Source organism: Chrysemys picta, chromosome 8 (genome assembly GCF_011386835.1).
Source record: "Chrysemys picta bellii isolate R12L10 chromosome 8, ASM1138683v2, whole genome shotgun sequence".
Taxonomy (NCBI): Eukaryota; Metazoa; Chordata; order Testudines; family Emydidae; genus Chrysemys; species Chrysemys picta.
In genome coordinates, this window is record NC_088798.1 from 74,226,270 (window position 1) to 74,244,492 (window position 18,223).

An 18,223-nucleotide genomic window follows, 5' to 3' on the forward strand; every position below is an offset into this window, starting at 1 on the left:
TTTCATGGAACTTTGTGACTTGCTTTCCCCTGCCCTGAAACGCCAGGATACCAAGATGAGAGCAGCCCTCACAGTTGAGAAGCGAGTGGCGATAGCCCTGTGGAAGCTTGCAACGCCAGACAGCTACCGGTCAGTCGGGAATCAATTTGGAGTGGGCAAATCTACGGTGGGGGCTGCTGTGATCCAATTTGCCAGGGCAATGAAAGACCTGGTGATAGCAAGGGTAGTGACTCTGGGCAACGTGCAGTCAATAGTGGATGGTTTTGCTGAAATGGGATTCCCAAACTGTGGCGGGGCCATAGACGGAACCCATATCCCTATCTTGTCACCAGAGCACCAAGCCACCGACTACGTAAACCGCAAGGGGTACTTTTCAATGCTGCTGCAAGCCCTGGTGGATCACAAGGGACGTTTCACCAACATCAACGTGGGATGGCCGGGAAAGGTACATGCTGCTCGCGTCTTCAGGCACTCTGCTCTGTTTCGAAAGCTGGAGGAAGGGACTTTCTTCCCAGACCAGAAAGTGACCGTTGGGGATGTTGAAATGCCTATCGTGATCCTTGGGGACCCAGCCTACCCCTTAATGCCATGGCTCATGAAGCCGTACACAGGCAGCCTGGACAGGAGTCAGGACCTGTTCAACTACAGGCTGAGCAAGTGCCGAATGGTGGTGGAATGTGCATTTGGACGTTTAAAAGCGCGCTGGCGCAGCTTACTGACTCGCTCAGACCTCAGCGAAAAGAATATCCCCATTGTTATTGCTGCTTGCTGTGCGCTCCACAATATCTGTGAGAGTAAGGGGGAAACCTTTATGGCGGGGTGGGAGGTTGAGGCAACTCGCCTGGCCGCTGATTACGCGCAGCCAGACACCAGGGCGGTTAGAGGAGCACATCAGGGCGCGGTGCGCATCAGAGAAGCTTTGAAAACGAGTTTTGTGACTGGCCAGGCTACTGTGTGAAACTTCTCTTTGTTTCTCCTTGATGAACCCTCCAAACCCCTCCCCCCCCCGACCCGGTTCACTCTACTTCCCTGTAAACCAACCACCCCACCCCACCCTCCCCTCCCCAATTGGAGCACCGCTTGCAGAGGCAATAAAGTCATTGTTTTTTCACATTCATGCATTCTTTATTAGTTCCTCACAGAAGTAGGGGGATAATTGCCAAGGTAGCCTGGGATGGGTGGGGGAGGAGGGATGGAAAAGGACACACTGCATTTTAAAACTTTAACTCTTATTGAAGGCCAGCCTTCTGATGCTTGGGCGATCATCTGGGGTGGAGTGACTGGGTGGACGGAGGCCCCCCCACCGTGTTCTTGGGCGTCTTGGTGAGGAGGCTATGGAACTTGGGGAGGAGGGCTGTTGGTTACACAGGGGCTGTAGCGGCGGTCTCTGCTCCTGCTGCCTTTCCTGCAACTCAACCATACGCTCGAGCATATCAGTTTGATGCTCCAGCAGACGGAGCATTGCCTCTTGCCGTCTGTCTGCAAGCTGACGCCACCTATCGTCTTCAGCCCGCCACTTGCTCTGTTCATCCCGCGATTCAGCCCGCCACCTCTCCTCTCGTTCATATTGGGCTTTTCTCATGTCTGACATTGACTGCCTCCACGCATTCTGCTGTGCTCTATCAGCGTGGGAGGACATCTGCAGCTCCGTGAACATATCGTCCCTCGTCCTACGTTTTCTCTTTCTAATGTTCACGAGCCTCTGCGAAGGAGAAACATTTGCAGCTGGTGGAGGAGAAGGGAGAGGTGGTTAAAAAAGACACATTTTAGAGAACAATGGGTACACTCTTTCATTACAAGGTCGCATATTTCGGCTTGCAGGCAGCCATGGTAGGCCACAGTGTTTTGGCTTTTTTAACCTTCTTAACATGCGGGAAAGGTTGCAAACAGCAGCGCATTTCCCATATCAAGGATGAATTGGGTTGTCCATTTAAAATGGGTTTTCAATGTAAAAGGAGGGGCTGCGGTTTCCCGGTTAACATGCAGCACAAACACAAGTAAACCACCCCCCCACACACACACACACGATTCTCTGGGATGATCACTTCACCCCTCCCCTCCACCGCGTGGTTAACAGCGGGGAACATTTCTGGTCAGAAGAGCAGGAACGGGCGCCTCTGAATGTCCCCTTAATAAAATCACCCCATTTCAACCAGGAGAGCTTTCTGGAGATGTCCCTGGAGGATTTCCGCTCCATCCCCATACACGTTAACAGACTTTTCCAGTAGATGTACTGGCTGCGATTGCCAGGGCAAATTAATCATTAAACACGCTTGCTTTTTTTTTGTAATGTTTACAAATATTTACAAAGTTACACTCACCAGAGGTCTCCTGTGTGCCCTGAGGGTCTTGGGTGAGTTCGGGGGTTACTGGTTCCAGGTCCAGGGTCACAAACATATCCTGGCTGTTGGGGAAACCGGTTTCTCCGCTTCCTTGCTGCTGTGAGCTACCTACAGTACCTCCATCCTCATCTTCCTTGTTCCCCGAACCGTCTTCCCTGTGTGTTTCTCCAGTGAGAGAGTCATAGCACACGGTTGGGGTAGGGGTGGCTGCACCCCCTAGGATCGCATGCAGCTCCGCGTAGTAGCGGCAAGTTTGCGGCTCTGCCCCGGACCTTCCGTTTGCTTCTCTGGCTTTGTGGTAAGCTTGCCGTAGCTCCTTAATTTTCACGCGGCACTTCTGTGTGTCCCTGTTATGGTCTCGGTCCTTCATGGCCTTGGAGATCTTTTCTAATACTTTTCCATTTCTTTTACTGCTACAGAGTTCAGCTATCACTGCTTCATCTCCCCATATGGCGAGCAGATCTCGTACCTCCCGTTCGGTCCATGCTGGAGCTCTTTTGCGATCCTGGGACTCCATCACGGTTACCTGTGCTGATGAGCTCTGCGTGGTCACCTGTGCTCTCCACGCTGAGCAAACAGGAAATGAAATTCAAACATTCGCGGGTCTTTTCCTGTCTACCTGGTCAGTGCATCTGAGTTGAGAGTGCTGTCCAGAGCGGTCACAATGAAGCACTGTGGGATAGCTCCCGGAGGCCAATAACGTCGAATTCCGTCCACACTACCCCAATTCCGACCCGCAAAGGCCGGTTTTATCGCTAATCCCCTCGTCGGAGGTGGTGTAAAGAAACCGGTTTAAAGGACCCTTTAAGTCGAAAGGGCTTCGTTGTGTGGACGTGTCCAGGCTTAATTCGGTTTAACGCTGCTAAAGTCGACCTAAACCCGTAGTGTAGACCAGGCCTAACAGAAGTATTGGGAGCATAAGCTTTCGTGGGTAAGAACCTCACTTCTTACCACAGGACCCTCTGTTGCTTTTTACAGATTCAGACTAACACGGCTACCCCCTGATACATGAATGGGCTAGAACAGTTCTTGGAATTTTGCACAGCTGAGCTTTGGGGTTTTTTTTTAAATCGCAGTAGGTATTTGTGGCTGGGTATTTTGAACGGCTGAGACCACCTGTCTCTTTCACGGGAGGGAAGGAGCATACAGTATGAACCTGACAATCCCAGACCTCTACTATTTGCAGTACTGAATGGGGACATGGGCAGAGATTGCAAAGGTTAATCAGCTTCTCAAGCAGCTGTTTGCAAAAGGTTTCAGCCATTGTCTTCTAATACTTCTGTGTTTGAAATGAAAAGAGACAATCCCTTTACTAGCTATAGTGACTATTTCAGATGTTGGAGAAACTAGAGATCTTACTTTGTGAATGATACAAGATTAAAAAAAAAGTCAGTTTACCCTTTCCCCCCTTCCTGAAACTTTAAAAAAAAAAAAAGGTAAGTTTTTTTTCAAAAAGCAACTCTAGTTTTGGCATAATACATTGACCAGGGAATTGGAAGCTCCCAGACTGTATTTCTAGCTGTGCCCATAACTCACTGGGTGGTTTTGGACAAGTAATTCAACCTCTCTTTGCCTCAGTTTCCCCATTGGTGAAATGGAGATACTTACTGAACTCAGAGAGATGTTGTGCGGATTTATTGCTGAAAAGCCAAGGGCTTTGAAATTCTAAAGAGCTATACTACTGCCCCGTGTTTATTATTGTTTTTGATATGAAATTTCTTATTGTTAAAAATTTTCTCCTGACCTTTCTTTTTAGAGGTAAACTAGAAGTGGCATGTTCCTTGCTCCTGTTTGCACGCTAACTACGCTTATTTAAAATTTGGTTTTCAGTGGCAGTTTATCACAGGCAATGTGACAAAGGTTGAAGGAAGGGTTTACTGTTGGAAAGGCTAATTCTCACCTATAGTAAACATAGATTGTAATATATTAAAATCAAAATACTTCGCTCCCAAGAATAGAAGATTGAATACCAAAAATAGATTCTCCTTCTGATCTGGTGGAATTATCAATAGGCTCATTAAGATAAATAATCTACATGTTGACCATGCAGTTGTGGGTTGCCACAATATAGGAGCCTGTGCTTAACTGGGCAAAAACCCTCTCTATAAAGAGAATAATAGATACAATGGATTGGTAATGTACTATTGAGAGACTCATGAACATTAATGAATGGTTGAGCTGATCATTCCTTCATGTGGCTGTCATTTTCATGTCTGTAAAATATTTATCTACAATAACTATTTGGAAACAACTACTATTCTTCATTAAAACAGGCCCTATTTCCCAGCTGGTGCTACAACCCAGTGCGTCCTGTGGGACATAACATCTTAGCAGGGAGGGTGCATAGAAGCAGTCTCACTGCTGTTGTGCTCACTGCTAGCCTTTTGCCCTCCTTCTCTCCATGGCCACCCGACCACTGCTGTTTTACTTCATTATTGGTAGTCACTGGGATGGAAGCCGCTGTTTTGTTTCATTAGCACATATCTGGTTGTGAAGGCACAGGCTTCTGCTCTAGTTTGTTGGGATGGACTGGGAGTGATTGCTCAACATGGCTATTGGGTTAAGGCACCGGTTTTGTTTTCTATTCTTGGTTTTTCCCCATGGGGTTGCAACATGGCCAGGGGTTAGCTTAGTCCTTCCTCCTCCCAGCCCCACCTAGAAAAGATTGAATCAGTATTTAACATTCAAGGAAGTTTATCTTTGAAAACTCATGGCGATCGGGGGAGGTCCCAGATGACTGGAAAAAGGCTAATGTAGTTCCCATCTTTAAAAAAGTGAACGAGGAGGATCCAGGGAACTACAGGCCAGTCAGCCTCACCTCAGTCCCTGGAAAAATCATGGAGCAGGTCCTCAAGGAATCAATTTTGAAGCACTTAGAGTAGAGGAAAGTGATCAGGAACAGTCAGCATGGATTCACCAAGGGCAAGTCATGCTGGACTAACCTAATTGCCTTCTATGACGAGATACCTGGCTCCATAGGTGAGGGGAAAGCAGTGGACGTGTTATTCTTTGACTTAAGCAAAGCTTTTGATACGGTCTCCCACAGTATTTTTGCCAGCAAGTTAAAGAAGTATGGGCTGGATGAATGGACTATAAGGTGGATAGAAAGCTGGCTAGATCATCAGGCTCAATGGGTAGTGATCAATGGCTCCATGTCTAGTTGGCAGCCGGTATCAAGCAGAGTGCCCTAAGGGTTGGTCCTGGGGCTGGTTTTGTTCAATGTCTTCATTAGTGATCTGGAGGATAGCGTGGATTGCACCCTCAGCAAGTTTGCAGATAACACTAAACTGGGAGGAGTGGTAGATACACTGGAGGGTAGGGACAGGATACAGAGGGACCTAGCCAAATTAGAGGATTGGGCCAAAAGAAATCTGATGAGGTTCAACAAGGACAAGTGCAGAGTCCTGCACTTAGGACGGAAGAATCCCATGCACTGCTACAGACTAGGGCCTGAGTGGCTACGCAGCAGTTCTGCAGAAAAGGACCTAGGGGTTACGGTGGATGAGAAGCTGGCTATGAGTCAACAGTGGGCCCTTGTTGCCAAGAAGGCTAATGGCATTTTGGGCTGTATAAGTGGGGGCATTGCCAGCAGATCGAGGGACGTGATCATTCCCCTTTATTCAGCATTGGTGAGGCCTCATCTGGAGTACTGTATTCAGTTTTGGGCCCCACACTACAAGAAGGATGTGGAAAAATTGAAAAGAGACCAGAGGAGGGCAACAAAAATGATTAGGGGGCTGGCAGCTTTAGCTTTTTTGCTGCCCCAAGCACAGCAGGCAGGCCGCCTTCGGCAGCTTGCCTGCGGGAAGTCCCTGGTCCCATGGCTTCAGTGGCATGCCTGCGGGAGGTCTGCGGTCCGAATCAGCAGGACTGGCGGACCTCCTGCAGGCAAGCCGCCGAAAGCTGCCTTGACTGCTGCTCTCACAGCGGCCGGCAGACCGCCACCTGCTGCTTGCTGCCGCAGGCACGCACTTGGAGCGTTGGTGCGTGGAGCTGCTGCTGGGAGCACATGATTTATGAAGAGAGGCTGAGGGAACTGGCATTATTTTGTCTGCAGAAGAAAAAAATGAGGAGGGATTTGATAGCTGCTTTCAGCTACCTGAAAGGGGGTTCCAAAGAGGATGGATCTAGACTGTTCCCAGTAGTAGCAGATGACAGAAGAAGGAGTAATGATCTCAAGTTGCAGTGGGGGAAGTTTAGGTTGGATATTAGGAAAAACTGTTTCACTGGGAAGGTGGTGAAGCACTGGAATGGGTTACCTAGGGAGGTGGTGGAATCTCCTTCCTTAGATGTTTTTAAGTCAGGCTTGACAAAGCCCTGGCTGGGATGATTTAGTTGAGGATTGGTCCTGCTTTGAGCAGGAGGTTGGACTAGATGACCTTCTGAGGTCCCTTCCAACCCTGATATTCTATGAAGGTACGCCATTTATAAAGCATTATACATCAGATCTATTCAAAGTTGGTCGACTAAAAGATGTTACCCCACCTGCCTTGTGTCTCATATCCCGGGACCAACACGCCTACACCCCCACTGCAATCTACTCAACTGTGAGGACTCGCCCTGAGAACAGCATTCCCTCTGTGAGAGGAGATGATAGCCTAGCACAGTAGTACACATGGGGTGCAGGCTGGTTAGGACTTCGGACACTCAGTGAGTAGCTGTTTTACATGACAGTAAGAACAGAAATAGCTAAAGGCAGCAGAGATCCTTACTGTTGTCTCAACCCCTGTGCCCACTTGCTAAAAACAGCCAGGACCGTTTGGCTTCATTTAAATGTAATTATTAAAGTTTTGGCCCTTTGGCCATTTAAAACAACATTAATAAGGCAGCTGTTGAAAGCTCTCAGAAGAGCTGATATTAACAGCGCAATCCAGCACCCACTTAAATTAATGGAAAGACTCCCGTTGGCTTGGGTTCTATGTGAGACAAGAGAAATGCATGAAGTACTGTATCTGAACAGTAATATTGAAAATTTTGTATCCTGAGATTTAACTGCTGTCATGGTTTGTATCATCCCATTGATAGTATAGCTTTTTGTGATGTACATTTACACCAGATAAGATTATTTAATGACTATGAATGGGGAGTATAGAAAATATGATTGGAGAACTGATAAAGCATTTAAAAACATAAGTTATTCTTTGAAATGGCTGGGGATATAATTGTGGCCATGACAATTTATACACTACAAAAGACAAAACTTGAGAAAATTTCCCCAGGATGAATGGCTGCCTAAGGATAACAGAATGAATATTGACTGATACACCTAATCTCACTTTTCTTTGGGCTGTAGGCTAATTGTTTCAATAAGAGGTCAACAAGTTATTTTTATACAAAACCAGACAGATGAGATTCTGTAGAAGGTCCTCCCCTAACCCCTCCCCTTTTTTTGCTACAGTCAGTTGAATTCAGTGTTAGTGCTGGTTAACAAATTAACAAAACTGATTTTTGATGGAAAATTGAGGTTTTGACTTTTTTTTTCACAAAAAGTTTCTGCTTTTCTCAGAGAAGTTAGTTTCTTTTTAAAAAAAACCCAACACCTGAAAGATAGAATATTTTGATTTGAATATGCTTCCACAGTGCCTCATGTGAATTATAGCTTCAGTGCCTTATTTTCCCCTTCTTCTCTATGGACTACATCTCCTATGATGCATCACTTATCTTCCCCACAAGGGAAAAGAATAGGAGCATGAGGCACTCAACCTACAGTTCCCAGGAGGCAACCTGGTGGCATTTCCAAATTGAACTAAGTTTGGTATTTGGCTGAAATATTTTGGAGGTGGTTGACAGGGACTTTCCAACCAGCTCTAATAAGTATGCTTGTACAGAGCCTTTTACTTGGTCATATAGAGGACAGGCTGAGCTATTCAAAGAGTGAAAGAAATAGCAATTAGCGTGCATCCCCACCTCCATCAACTCTTAGTTACTACAAACCAAATGGGAATATTCTACTGTGGCTTTTATTTGCCTCTGGAAAACACACTCATCAGTATGGAGGTTCCCAAAATGTGGTCTGCAGAGAGCTGGATGTTCACAGGGTCTGGTTTCTCCTGGTTTTCATCTGCTGAAAAGTATTAAAAGAAACTAAAAACACTACACACTTTCCTAATATTACCTTTCCGTGTAACTGGCTCCTGTAGTTGCCACAGGGATGCTCTGGGAGGTGCTCATGACTAAGGGGCACATTGGTCCACAAACATTCTCTTCGGATGTTGTCCAATTTGTAAAGAAATATGGGATCTTACTCCCACGACACCCCACCCCCATCACTGAAGCCAAGAGGGAACGAAACAAGCATTTCAAATTGCACTCACATCAAAGTTAAATAAAACACAAATCAGTACTATCCTTTTGTGTTTGGTAGCATATTAATATGATGTTGTTTAGGTCCCAACACTGACTTTCTTTAATCAAAGGTACATCTCATACAGCATCATTGGATGATGCCTCTTATGTAGGTTAGTAAGTCGAGACAAAGTATTGTCTGGGCACAGAGGCTTTCCACTCCCATCAGGCCACCGATCTACTGGCTTAAAGAAAGGTTTAAACCTCCCACCATGCCTCAAGCCATTTATCCAACGGTGTAAAGACCTTCCTGAGATCTGATTAACCGCAGTTTGTATAACCATGTCTAAAATCTATCCACATTATTAATTATAAAACACACAGGCCCCACTCTGGCAAGTGACTGAGTGGGTGGGTGGAGGCTGAACAAGCTGGGAGTCATTAGGCTTCAAACAACGAAGAAGACTCAAAATTTGTTTATATCAACAAGACGGTGAGGAAGCTTTAAAATGTTCATTGCTAGGCTGCTTCAGCAGATCATCCTTTAAGAGAAATTCTGGAGCCTGAACAGGTTCATAGTGCGTATCTCAATGGATTCAATCATATTTCATCCAAATAGAATCCAGTAGACTGGGATGCCAACTAGAAGCAGGTTTGTGCGTCTGTATTTACTGTGAAATTGTGTGCTGCTCACTGAATATACTTCCTTATATGTTATTGCATCTAACAATTATTCAGTCACAGAGTCCACTAATGGTGGCAAGCCACAAAACACATGCAAAGGCTATCAGTGAAAAATATTTCACTTTCTTGTTGCTTTATGGATAAACAAACCATAGATTTAATCTGTGGTGACAGGCCAGGAGCCACTGGGACTAGTTCAATGAGGGGTCTGCCTAGTGTACACTGGGAGTTAAAGCGAATGACAGGAAATACTATAGAGCAAATGAGAGAGCAAATGAGACCATTCCAGTGATGTGCTTAGTTTTGGATGCCATATCTTAAAGAGATTGCTAAGGACGAGAGGATGGCAGTGAAGATAAACAGAAGTATGGTGAGATTTAAGGAGGAACTCCCTAGTGGAAATTCCAGGTGAACATTTCCAAGTCATTTCTACTGACAGCTGATTGTGCAACAGAGCAATGGGTCTTTTTGGTCTCCTGGGCCTCCAATAGAAGCCAACAGACCACTTGAAAGATTCTAATGGAGCCTACTGGAATCTCCACAAAGAACTAACTGAAGTAAACTTTTGAAGCGTACAGTAAACACTAAACAGTCCCTCCTTTTATGCTCATTGTATGAGATGAGAGGTCACACAAAGTTACTGGCAGACAAAGTTACTGGCCTGCACACACTAACCCATAGCCTTTTTGTAGCCCTGACCAACAGTTATGTACATCCAGGAACAAAGACCAGTCTTTTATCAGCTCATCTTTAAAACATGGTGATCAAAAATAAACTAGATCTTGATCAAAAATAGATCAAGTGAAGCCACTTCAGTTGCTGAGACTAAAAGGGAAATCTGGCAGAGAATTGGAGATGGTGGCAACAGTGCTTGCAGACTATCCTAGAAGCAAGTGGTATTGAAGAAATATCAGAATGAATTCTTCTCCCTTGTTGTTTAGGAAATACATGCCCAGTGTGTAGCTTCTTAAAACCAGGATTACTATGCTTTTCCCCACCCAAAAACACCCACTGAAAAAACCTCAAAAAACTTCAGGAAGGTTTTATTACATTAAACAAGATACATATCATGTAACTCACTTTCTAAGCATATTTATTCCTCAATAATAAAAAGCTACATTGTCTAAAACAGGAAAGTTTGTCATCTTACACTTTTACTGTCTTATACTTCGACAGTTCTGCAATGTCTCAGTCTGTTCTCTAATTTGGCTTACTACTTTGTAGTATCTTCCCTTAGTCAAAGTATAACAATATCTAAATTATTTGCTATTTCAGCATCTAACTTATTATGAAGTTTTGGCCAAACCAATCTGAATGTACTATAAGCATGCCCGATTGAACTGAAGTGTCAAGAGCACAGGGTTATTGTTAATTCTACCTTCAGCTGTCCTGTCTTCCATGGTTATTTACATAATATTTTGTCATTTGGGGGGCAACAAACTGACAACCATCTTTGCAAATATAAATTTGGGATGGAAAACTGCATCTTTAATTTTAAATGGGACAAGAAAGGGACTCAAAAACATGTTTTATCAGCCATGTTTCAGCCTCCTCTTCCTATTTTGGTTTCAACCTATGCCCTTTGTGTTTTGGATCAATCATGTTGGCTGAGTTATAAAAAGGTTCTACAGCATCTCTGAATCATTTTGCCCCTGTGCGGTCCCAGTTCTTTATAATCAAATAGATCAAGCCAAATGTCCATTGAGACCGCAACTGGAGTGTCATCTGTTTGTAATTTGTAAAGTCCCTTTGAAAAATCCTTCAGTGGCTTTGGTAAGTTTAGCAAAGAGTCCTTGGCACCTTATAGACTAACAGACGTATAGGAGCATGAGCTTTCGTGGGTGAATACCCACTTCTTTGGATGCATGCCTGCTATGTTCCGATCAAAGTACTCCACTGGCTCTCTGCAAGTATCAATGGACTCACAAAAGTTGGCAACAAATGTGAAGAGTTCCACTGAGCGTCGTTGACAAGTCGGGAGTCAGCCCACCTCTTTCAACCAACCAATTGTTAAGTTGTTTGTGACTGCAGCAAAATATTTGAATTTCCACATTATGCTTTAGCATTGCATTAGATGTTACTTCTCTCTCAATGAAGTTCAGAAGTTTTGGATGATTGCATCTGAGAAGTTCTCTGAGCCTTCTCATTCCGTTCTCCTTGTCTGAGAAAATAGCACACAATCCTTTGTTATACTCCTCTATATTTTTGGATGGCATCTTTAGGACCCTGTCTTCAATACTCTTTAGCCTTCTTTCCAGTTGTAGAATCAATATCATTAAGTGGAAAGGCATTTTTCCCTGACTGGGTGCTTGCAGCCATTATCAGGTTATTTCTCATGTTTGATAAACTTTTTTACAGTAAATGACAATGCTGAATCTTTATGTCTCCTTCTAATTTTCCTCTTTCTCCATTTGCAGCATCTACTAGTAAACCTTCCAGTTGAACTTTGTCTGGAGGTATATACCTAAAGTGAAGAACTTCAAATTATTGCTGTTGCTTTTTGTGTTAGAGTGAAGGTGAAGTTGTTAGTGTAAAAGAAGACTGCAGCTTCTTTATCAAGTTCAAGTCTGTGCCTTTCTGTTGTTTCTATGGCATAATTACTATCTTGGGATGTCAAAGAAACAGAGTGCTCCTGAATGAACCTGATGTTGAATAGTTGGAACTGGGACTTAAATTATCATAATGGCTATATTTTGATGACACTGAACAAAAATATTTTAACTGCAGGAGCAAACCTAACGTTTAGCTCTCCCACCTCAGACAGTTTTATTCAATGGGACGTCCGATCTTTAAGAATCTGAAGAGACCAATTTTCAGACCAGATGACAGATCCTCCTCAGCTGCATAGGCCACGCAAAAAATTGTTTTGACAAGTGGTCCTGTGACCAGAAAGCCATAGGGTTTCACAATGATCGCCAAAGCATGAAGGGACATACAAATGTTTAGCGTATCTGGCACGTAAATAGCTTGCAATACCGGCTACAAAAGTGTCATGCAAAAGTCTGTTCTCACTTTCAGGTGACATTGTAAATAAGAAGCAGGCAGCATTATCTCCTGTAAATGTAAACAAACTTGTTTGTCTTAGCGATTGGCTGCACAAGAAGTAGGACTGAGTGGACTTGTAGGCTCTGAAGTTTTACATTGTTTTGTTTTTGAGTGCAGTTATGTAACAAACAAAAAATCTACATTTGTAAGTTGCACTTTCACGATAAAGAGATTGCACTACAGTACTTGTATGAGGTGAATTGAAAAATACTATTTCTTTTATCATTTATACAGTGCAAATATTTGTAATAAAATAATATAAAGTGAGCACTGTACACTTTGTATTCTGTGTTGTAACTGAAATCAATATATTTGAAAATGTAGGAAAAAAATCCAAAATACTTAATAAATTTCAATTGGTATTCTATTGTTTAACTGTGTGATTAAAACTGTGATTAATCCTGATTAATTTTTTTTAATTATGATTAATTTTTTTTGAGATAATCGCATGAGTTAACTGCGATTAATCGACAGCCCTATTTATTTGTATTTGATTTTCCAAACAAGGAAAATGAAAGAGTAGCCACAGGAGTCAACAGAGCCCAGCTGCCACATGACTGGTTTACTACCTTTTATAACTGCAATCCATGTCAAATAACTGGGGCCAGACAAAGATCATTTTCCTAACAGCATTCCGATGTGTCGCCCCATTATTACAATAGAGAAATATGGTAGCTGAATTTTAAAAAGGGCTGGATAATTTTATGATCAGCAATATCTGTAATTACTCATACTAAAAAAGAAGTTCTCAAATAGGATTCAGAGTGGCAGATATTTGCTGCAGGGGGTCAGGAAATGTTCTCTTGACATATAGGCTACTGCACAATTTAGCCAAGTACATTGTGAAAGTTTTAGCCTTCTTTTGAAGTATTGCATATTGGCCATTGCTTGGCGCTGGATATCAATTTAGTGAATCATTGGCCCAAACTCATATAGCACATTCAGTCTCTGTGTGTGTTACATATGGTAACATACTTTTGCACTATCTGAAACCTCAGCTTCACTTCAGCTTCCCCCAAACAAGAAAGGCAGTTACTGTGAGTTCAACTACTCACATCCACATACCATTTTCATATGAGGAAAAGTTGCATACAAGCATGCTACACAGGAGAATAAGCAGGAAGCATAATTATCTGGAGTTGTGGCAGCAGAGTATGTGGAATCTTGTGACATCTAGGATTGAGCAGGAGAAAGACAGGGCTTGGGTTTGAAATTAGCATATGTAGCCTGGAGTCTTTAAAGACCGATGAGAGCTGGGGTGTGCGTAAGTGTGTGAAGACTTGAGTGAAGGTGCTGCGCAGGTGAATGCAATGATACCTAGCCTAACTCCTCTGGCTGGGAGTCAGAACAAGTCTTGTGTAATGGTGAGGTAGTGTAAGGGGTTAACCTCAGCTTTTGCTCACCTCTGACTGACTAGATTCTTTTCTTGAATAAATTGTAAAAAATGCATTTCTAAAAACCTGAAATTGTAAATATAAGACACGTTTTCTAAACCTAACATTTAATATTGAGAGCATTAAATTAAACATTGTGGCTTAACTAGCATGCTGTATCAAAAGCAGGCTGCAAAAGAGACATAGAAACAGATTGCATTCTTTGTATTGTCAATGCTGGTAGGGTTAATAAAGAACGAACTGATGGCCAGATTCCATACAAACTCTCTCAACAAACCTCAGTCCTAAATTACAACAGCTGTTATTCCAAACCTGTCCCTTTACACCACTCCCCCAAATTCACACAATCCAACCTCCCTCCAGTCTAGTCTCTGCTTCTCTTGAACAGAGACCAGAAGTCTTGTTGAACTATGGCCCGATTCCATCATGTGACCAAGCAGGGTCTAGGATGAGCCCAACCCCATTTTCACATAAGACCCAAGCTAGGGTTTGAACTCAAAACTCCAGATATACAAGACTAGCGCACCAATCCCTTTCATTACCTAGCCTATTGGATTTCCTCCAACACTGAGAAAGTCTTAACTTTCACAATTCCTAACACCAACATTCTAAGTCATCCATCATCATTACCCAAGGCTTCAATAATCATTAGAGAACAGTGGTCTCAGTTTTTTCCATACCATGACCCCATGTTACAAGATAAAAATGTTTTGGGACCTATCTAAGGCATTAAGAAAGCGAGGAAGGTGGTGAACCCCTGCACTTGCTTGCAACCCTCAGGCTGAGAATCTATGACTTTGATCCATCTGAGGACATCTCTTGTGAATTTCTCCAGCTCTTCTGCAATTGCCCACAGAACAGCTATGTGCCACTTCAGGATGTGAGTGACAACTATCTTTTAGCCATCCCTGTCTCCAGTCAACAAGTGACTTTTCCCACAAAGTTTTAACAGAGAAAGAATATAAGGACCATTCCATTGGTCTTGTTTGAACTCACTCAGTGTTAGGCTTTACAATTCATTACCTTGAAAAATGATGTTTACTTGTAACAAGCCACTTTCAGCTGAAAGAAAATGCCAGGATTCACAAAGTGAAAACTGTGGCTGCGTAGTACCATTAGTTGGCAATATTTCAGCTATTAGCATACTGTTCCACTTCGGCATTATAATTTGTTTTGGATAGGAAAGAGAAATATCACGACGTAGATAACGTTGGAAAATGTTACACAGTAATCCTGTCAGAAATCTTGGGGAAACATATGTTTTCTGTCTTCCTCAGAACTTAATTTAAAACAAACGGATGCATTGGAAAAAAACTGCTTCAGGAGATTTTAAAGAACAGCATGAGCTGAAAGACATTAGCCAAAAATTATTAATTTTTTGCATTAAAAATCAGCACTGATAAGAGCCATCTTAAATCAAATAATTTATTAAGTAATTACATGTAAACACTTTATATTTACTAGCAAATACAATGCTTGCTGTTCTTTTAAATAGATAAGTAATTCAAAAAAATAAGAATCTATTATTAATGACAACAGATTGATTAGAGATATCCATTCTACTGTACAGTGAGGAATTTGTTTTATAGTGAAGTTAACATCTTGATTTTTCTTGTTTTGTTTTTTGACTTAAAGGACATAAAACATAAATTTGAGCAGCACCCCAATATGATGTCAAAGCTGACTTTGGTCTATCAGCGAAGGCTAAACAAGTAATCACCCCCACTCTGGAATTTTAAAAATTGACTTGAGAAGCCAGATGGCAGGCCCTTCATAAACATCTTTCAAAAAATAAATGCCTTTTTGTCATAAAACAGAGAAAATATAGTCAAACTGTGAAACACTTCTCTTCTGAATGGTAAAACGAGTATGATTTCATTATTTGCATTCTAGAGTTAACAGTTATCAACATACAATACAGATACACATACACATATCCACAGAGTTTCTGAAATGTGGCCTATCAACTAAAATATTTTATCGTTCTGAGATTGTTTGGTGCCCAAGTACACTAAAAACAAAAGAATGATAGCTGCTTAGTTAAATGAAAAATAAACATCTTTATTTTTTGCCTACTTTATTTCAATTTTTAAATAAAGTCTGTACAAAGTATACTGTTACAGTATATATTTGTAAGTTAGCTAAAATGCCTAAATATAACAACACTACAATAAGCAGCATATATTGGCATATCTCTAATAAAGATTAACTTGTAAACCCAAAAGTATCACCTGCCACAAAAACCTTTGAGATATTTTGGATCCTTTAAGGAGAGTCATGTTGCGAATACATTAGAGATCAATCCTCCCTGACCTCTGAAAGGAAAAAATATTTTGCTTTTGATAATTCTGCAGAGAACATGAACATCTTAAAATCAAATTGTTAAAGGGTTAAAATCAGGTTAAAAAATAATTTAAAAAAAGAAAATGTCTTTAGAGAATCTTAGGTTAATAAAACAAAGAATTTTAGAAACTCTAATTTATTTTCCCCATCAGTGCTGAGGGAGATGAAGAAAGTGATCACTCAGGACCTGATGCTGTTTCTGTGAAAGCTTTGCCACTGACTTTAAAGGGCATAGGCTTGAGCCTTTAATTTGGACAATGAAAAAGATTTCATGTTCTGCAACTAATCAATTTCTAGTTGCTTTCTGGCTTACACACATTACCACAAAGCTGCAATCTTCGGGATGCAAACACTGCTAGTGGGAATGCATACAGCCAAACAAACAAAAAATCTGTTTTCACTAGAATTTTTAAAAAAATAATGAAAACATTTCTATTGAACTTGGTCTTTGAAAATACTTGTTTTTACAAAAACTTAAAACTGATCGTACAGTGTCCCTTTACTCATTATAAAGAGTTTAGCTTTTCAATACATTAGATATTGCAGAGATTCTTGTTCACTGAAAACTGGCTGATAAAAGCCATTTACATTCAAGTATTCTCAAATTTTAAAATGACAAGTTCCAAGTGCAGTTGTTTAGCTGCATTAGCTCTGAAAAGCTGTAACTAATATTTCATTAAATTACTTTAGCACTGGGACTGAAGAGTATAAGTGTTACATTTTAAAGAAGAGAATCGCCTCTATACTTTGTTCTCCCAGAAAGAGGCATTTAAAATCAATGTTAACTTTTTTTTTAATTTAAGTTAATCTTACATAGAATATAATGCAATACTGACTGCAGCAGGAACCACAGAAGTGGAACACCATTAAATAAATCTGAACTCACACAGATTAAACTTTGTTAAATATTTGTAAATTAATAAAATATTGACAGGCTTATAAAATTACAATATTTACAGTAAGAAAAATCTAGAGTAATATATACCTTTAACAGGCTCTTTTCTCCAATTTGGGATTGCACGGGAATTATGAATATACCAAATGTTCATAATAAAGCTGCTTTGCAATATCATTTTCCATTAGTGCTAAAGAGAATAATTTATCACTGCCTTTTAAAGTAAGTGACTTCTCAAGGTGGGATGGAGTATTTGAGTACCAAACTGGGAACAGAAGTCCTCCTCAAGCCGTCTGAAGATAATGTAGGACCAGTCTCAATTGCTCAGATTAAAGCTGCTGTACTACAGAACTGCCAGCAGTCAGAACCACACAGGCTGCAAAAGGGGAGGAAAGGTAGTTTTCAGCTCAGAAGATGTACTTACTGCTGGAAGACTCCAGTCACTATGGACGCCAACAAAGGTTGCAAGAGCTTTGATTTGTACTGACAGCATGAAACCAAAGATAATGAAACACATCTAGGATAAAATTTGTAAATTGTGCTGCATCTCCTTAAAGGGACATTGTTCAACTGAATAGCTACAGAAAATAGTCTTGCATTATGAACGCTGTAGATAATTAAAATTGAAAGAATTTTTAAAATCCTTTTTTTACTCTTTGCATTTCACCTGTTTTGGAGAATGAAATTTGGCTTGTCTGTTTAGTCAGCTTCATTTTCTATTCCTTGCTAGCTTCGGTCTCTTGCGTATGAGCACAATGCTGTTGTGTTTGGTTGCAGACATTACAGAGAGTTTAAATACTTCCAAATCCTGTTTTGGGTTTTTAAGGATAAAATTGACTTTTGTCAAATGTATTGCTACTCAATTTTTTTGTAAAATAACCAGAAAACCTAAATTTGTGGTCTAAACTACCCAACAATGTCCTTTTAAGTTTTGACGTTTCACTATTTGACTCTTCTCTCAACTTCAAAGCACATTTTTGTCAACAGTTTAAAAAAAGATCCTGTTCAAATTCTGTTTTTTCCCCTTTATCTATTGCAAGAGAGAGCTTTCATTTTCTAGTGTATATTTTCAGATAAGTACTTTCTAAGACTAGGAATGAATATACTGGAACAGAACTACACGCGATATTGTGAAATATCAGTCTCCTAATTATTTATTTTTTAGGGAATTTCTATGAGCGCCCACCATCACCGCTTACCTAAGCACCTATAGTCTGAAAAGTAAGTTTCCAAAA

The 18,223-nt window shown here is 41.4% G+C and overlaps 1 protein-coding gene across 4 annotated transcripts in view; it reads right to left on the reverse strand.

Moving 5' to 3' along the window:
• Positions 1 to 1,014: 1,014 nt before the first annotated feature.
• Positions 1,015 to 18,223, reverse strand: part of LOC135973260 (mediator of RNA polymerase II transcription subunit 15-like) — a 43,977-nt gene continuing 26,768 nt past the window's right edge. For 3 of the 4 annotated variants that reach the window (XM_065555858.1, XM_065555861.1, XM_065555860.1), the window contains 2 exons: positions 2,322 to 17,364; positions 1,015 to 1,725 (listed from right to left, as the gene is read on the reverse strand). In XM_065555858.1, coding sequence (XP_065411930.1) covers positions 1,223 to 1,725; positions 2,322 to 2,859 — 1,041 coding nt within the window. In that variant the 5' untranslated portion in view covers positions 2,860 to 17,364 and the 3' untranslated portion in view covers positions 1,015 to 1,222. The remainder of the gene's footprint in view (positions 1,726 to 2,321; positions 17,365 to 18,223) is intronic. The other variant, XM_065555859.1, reaches the window with a different exon arrangement.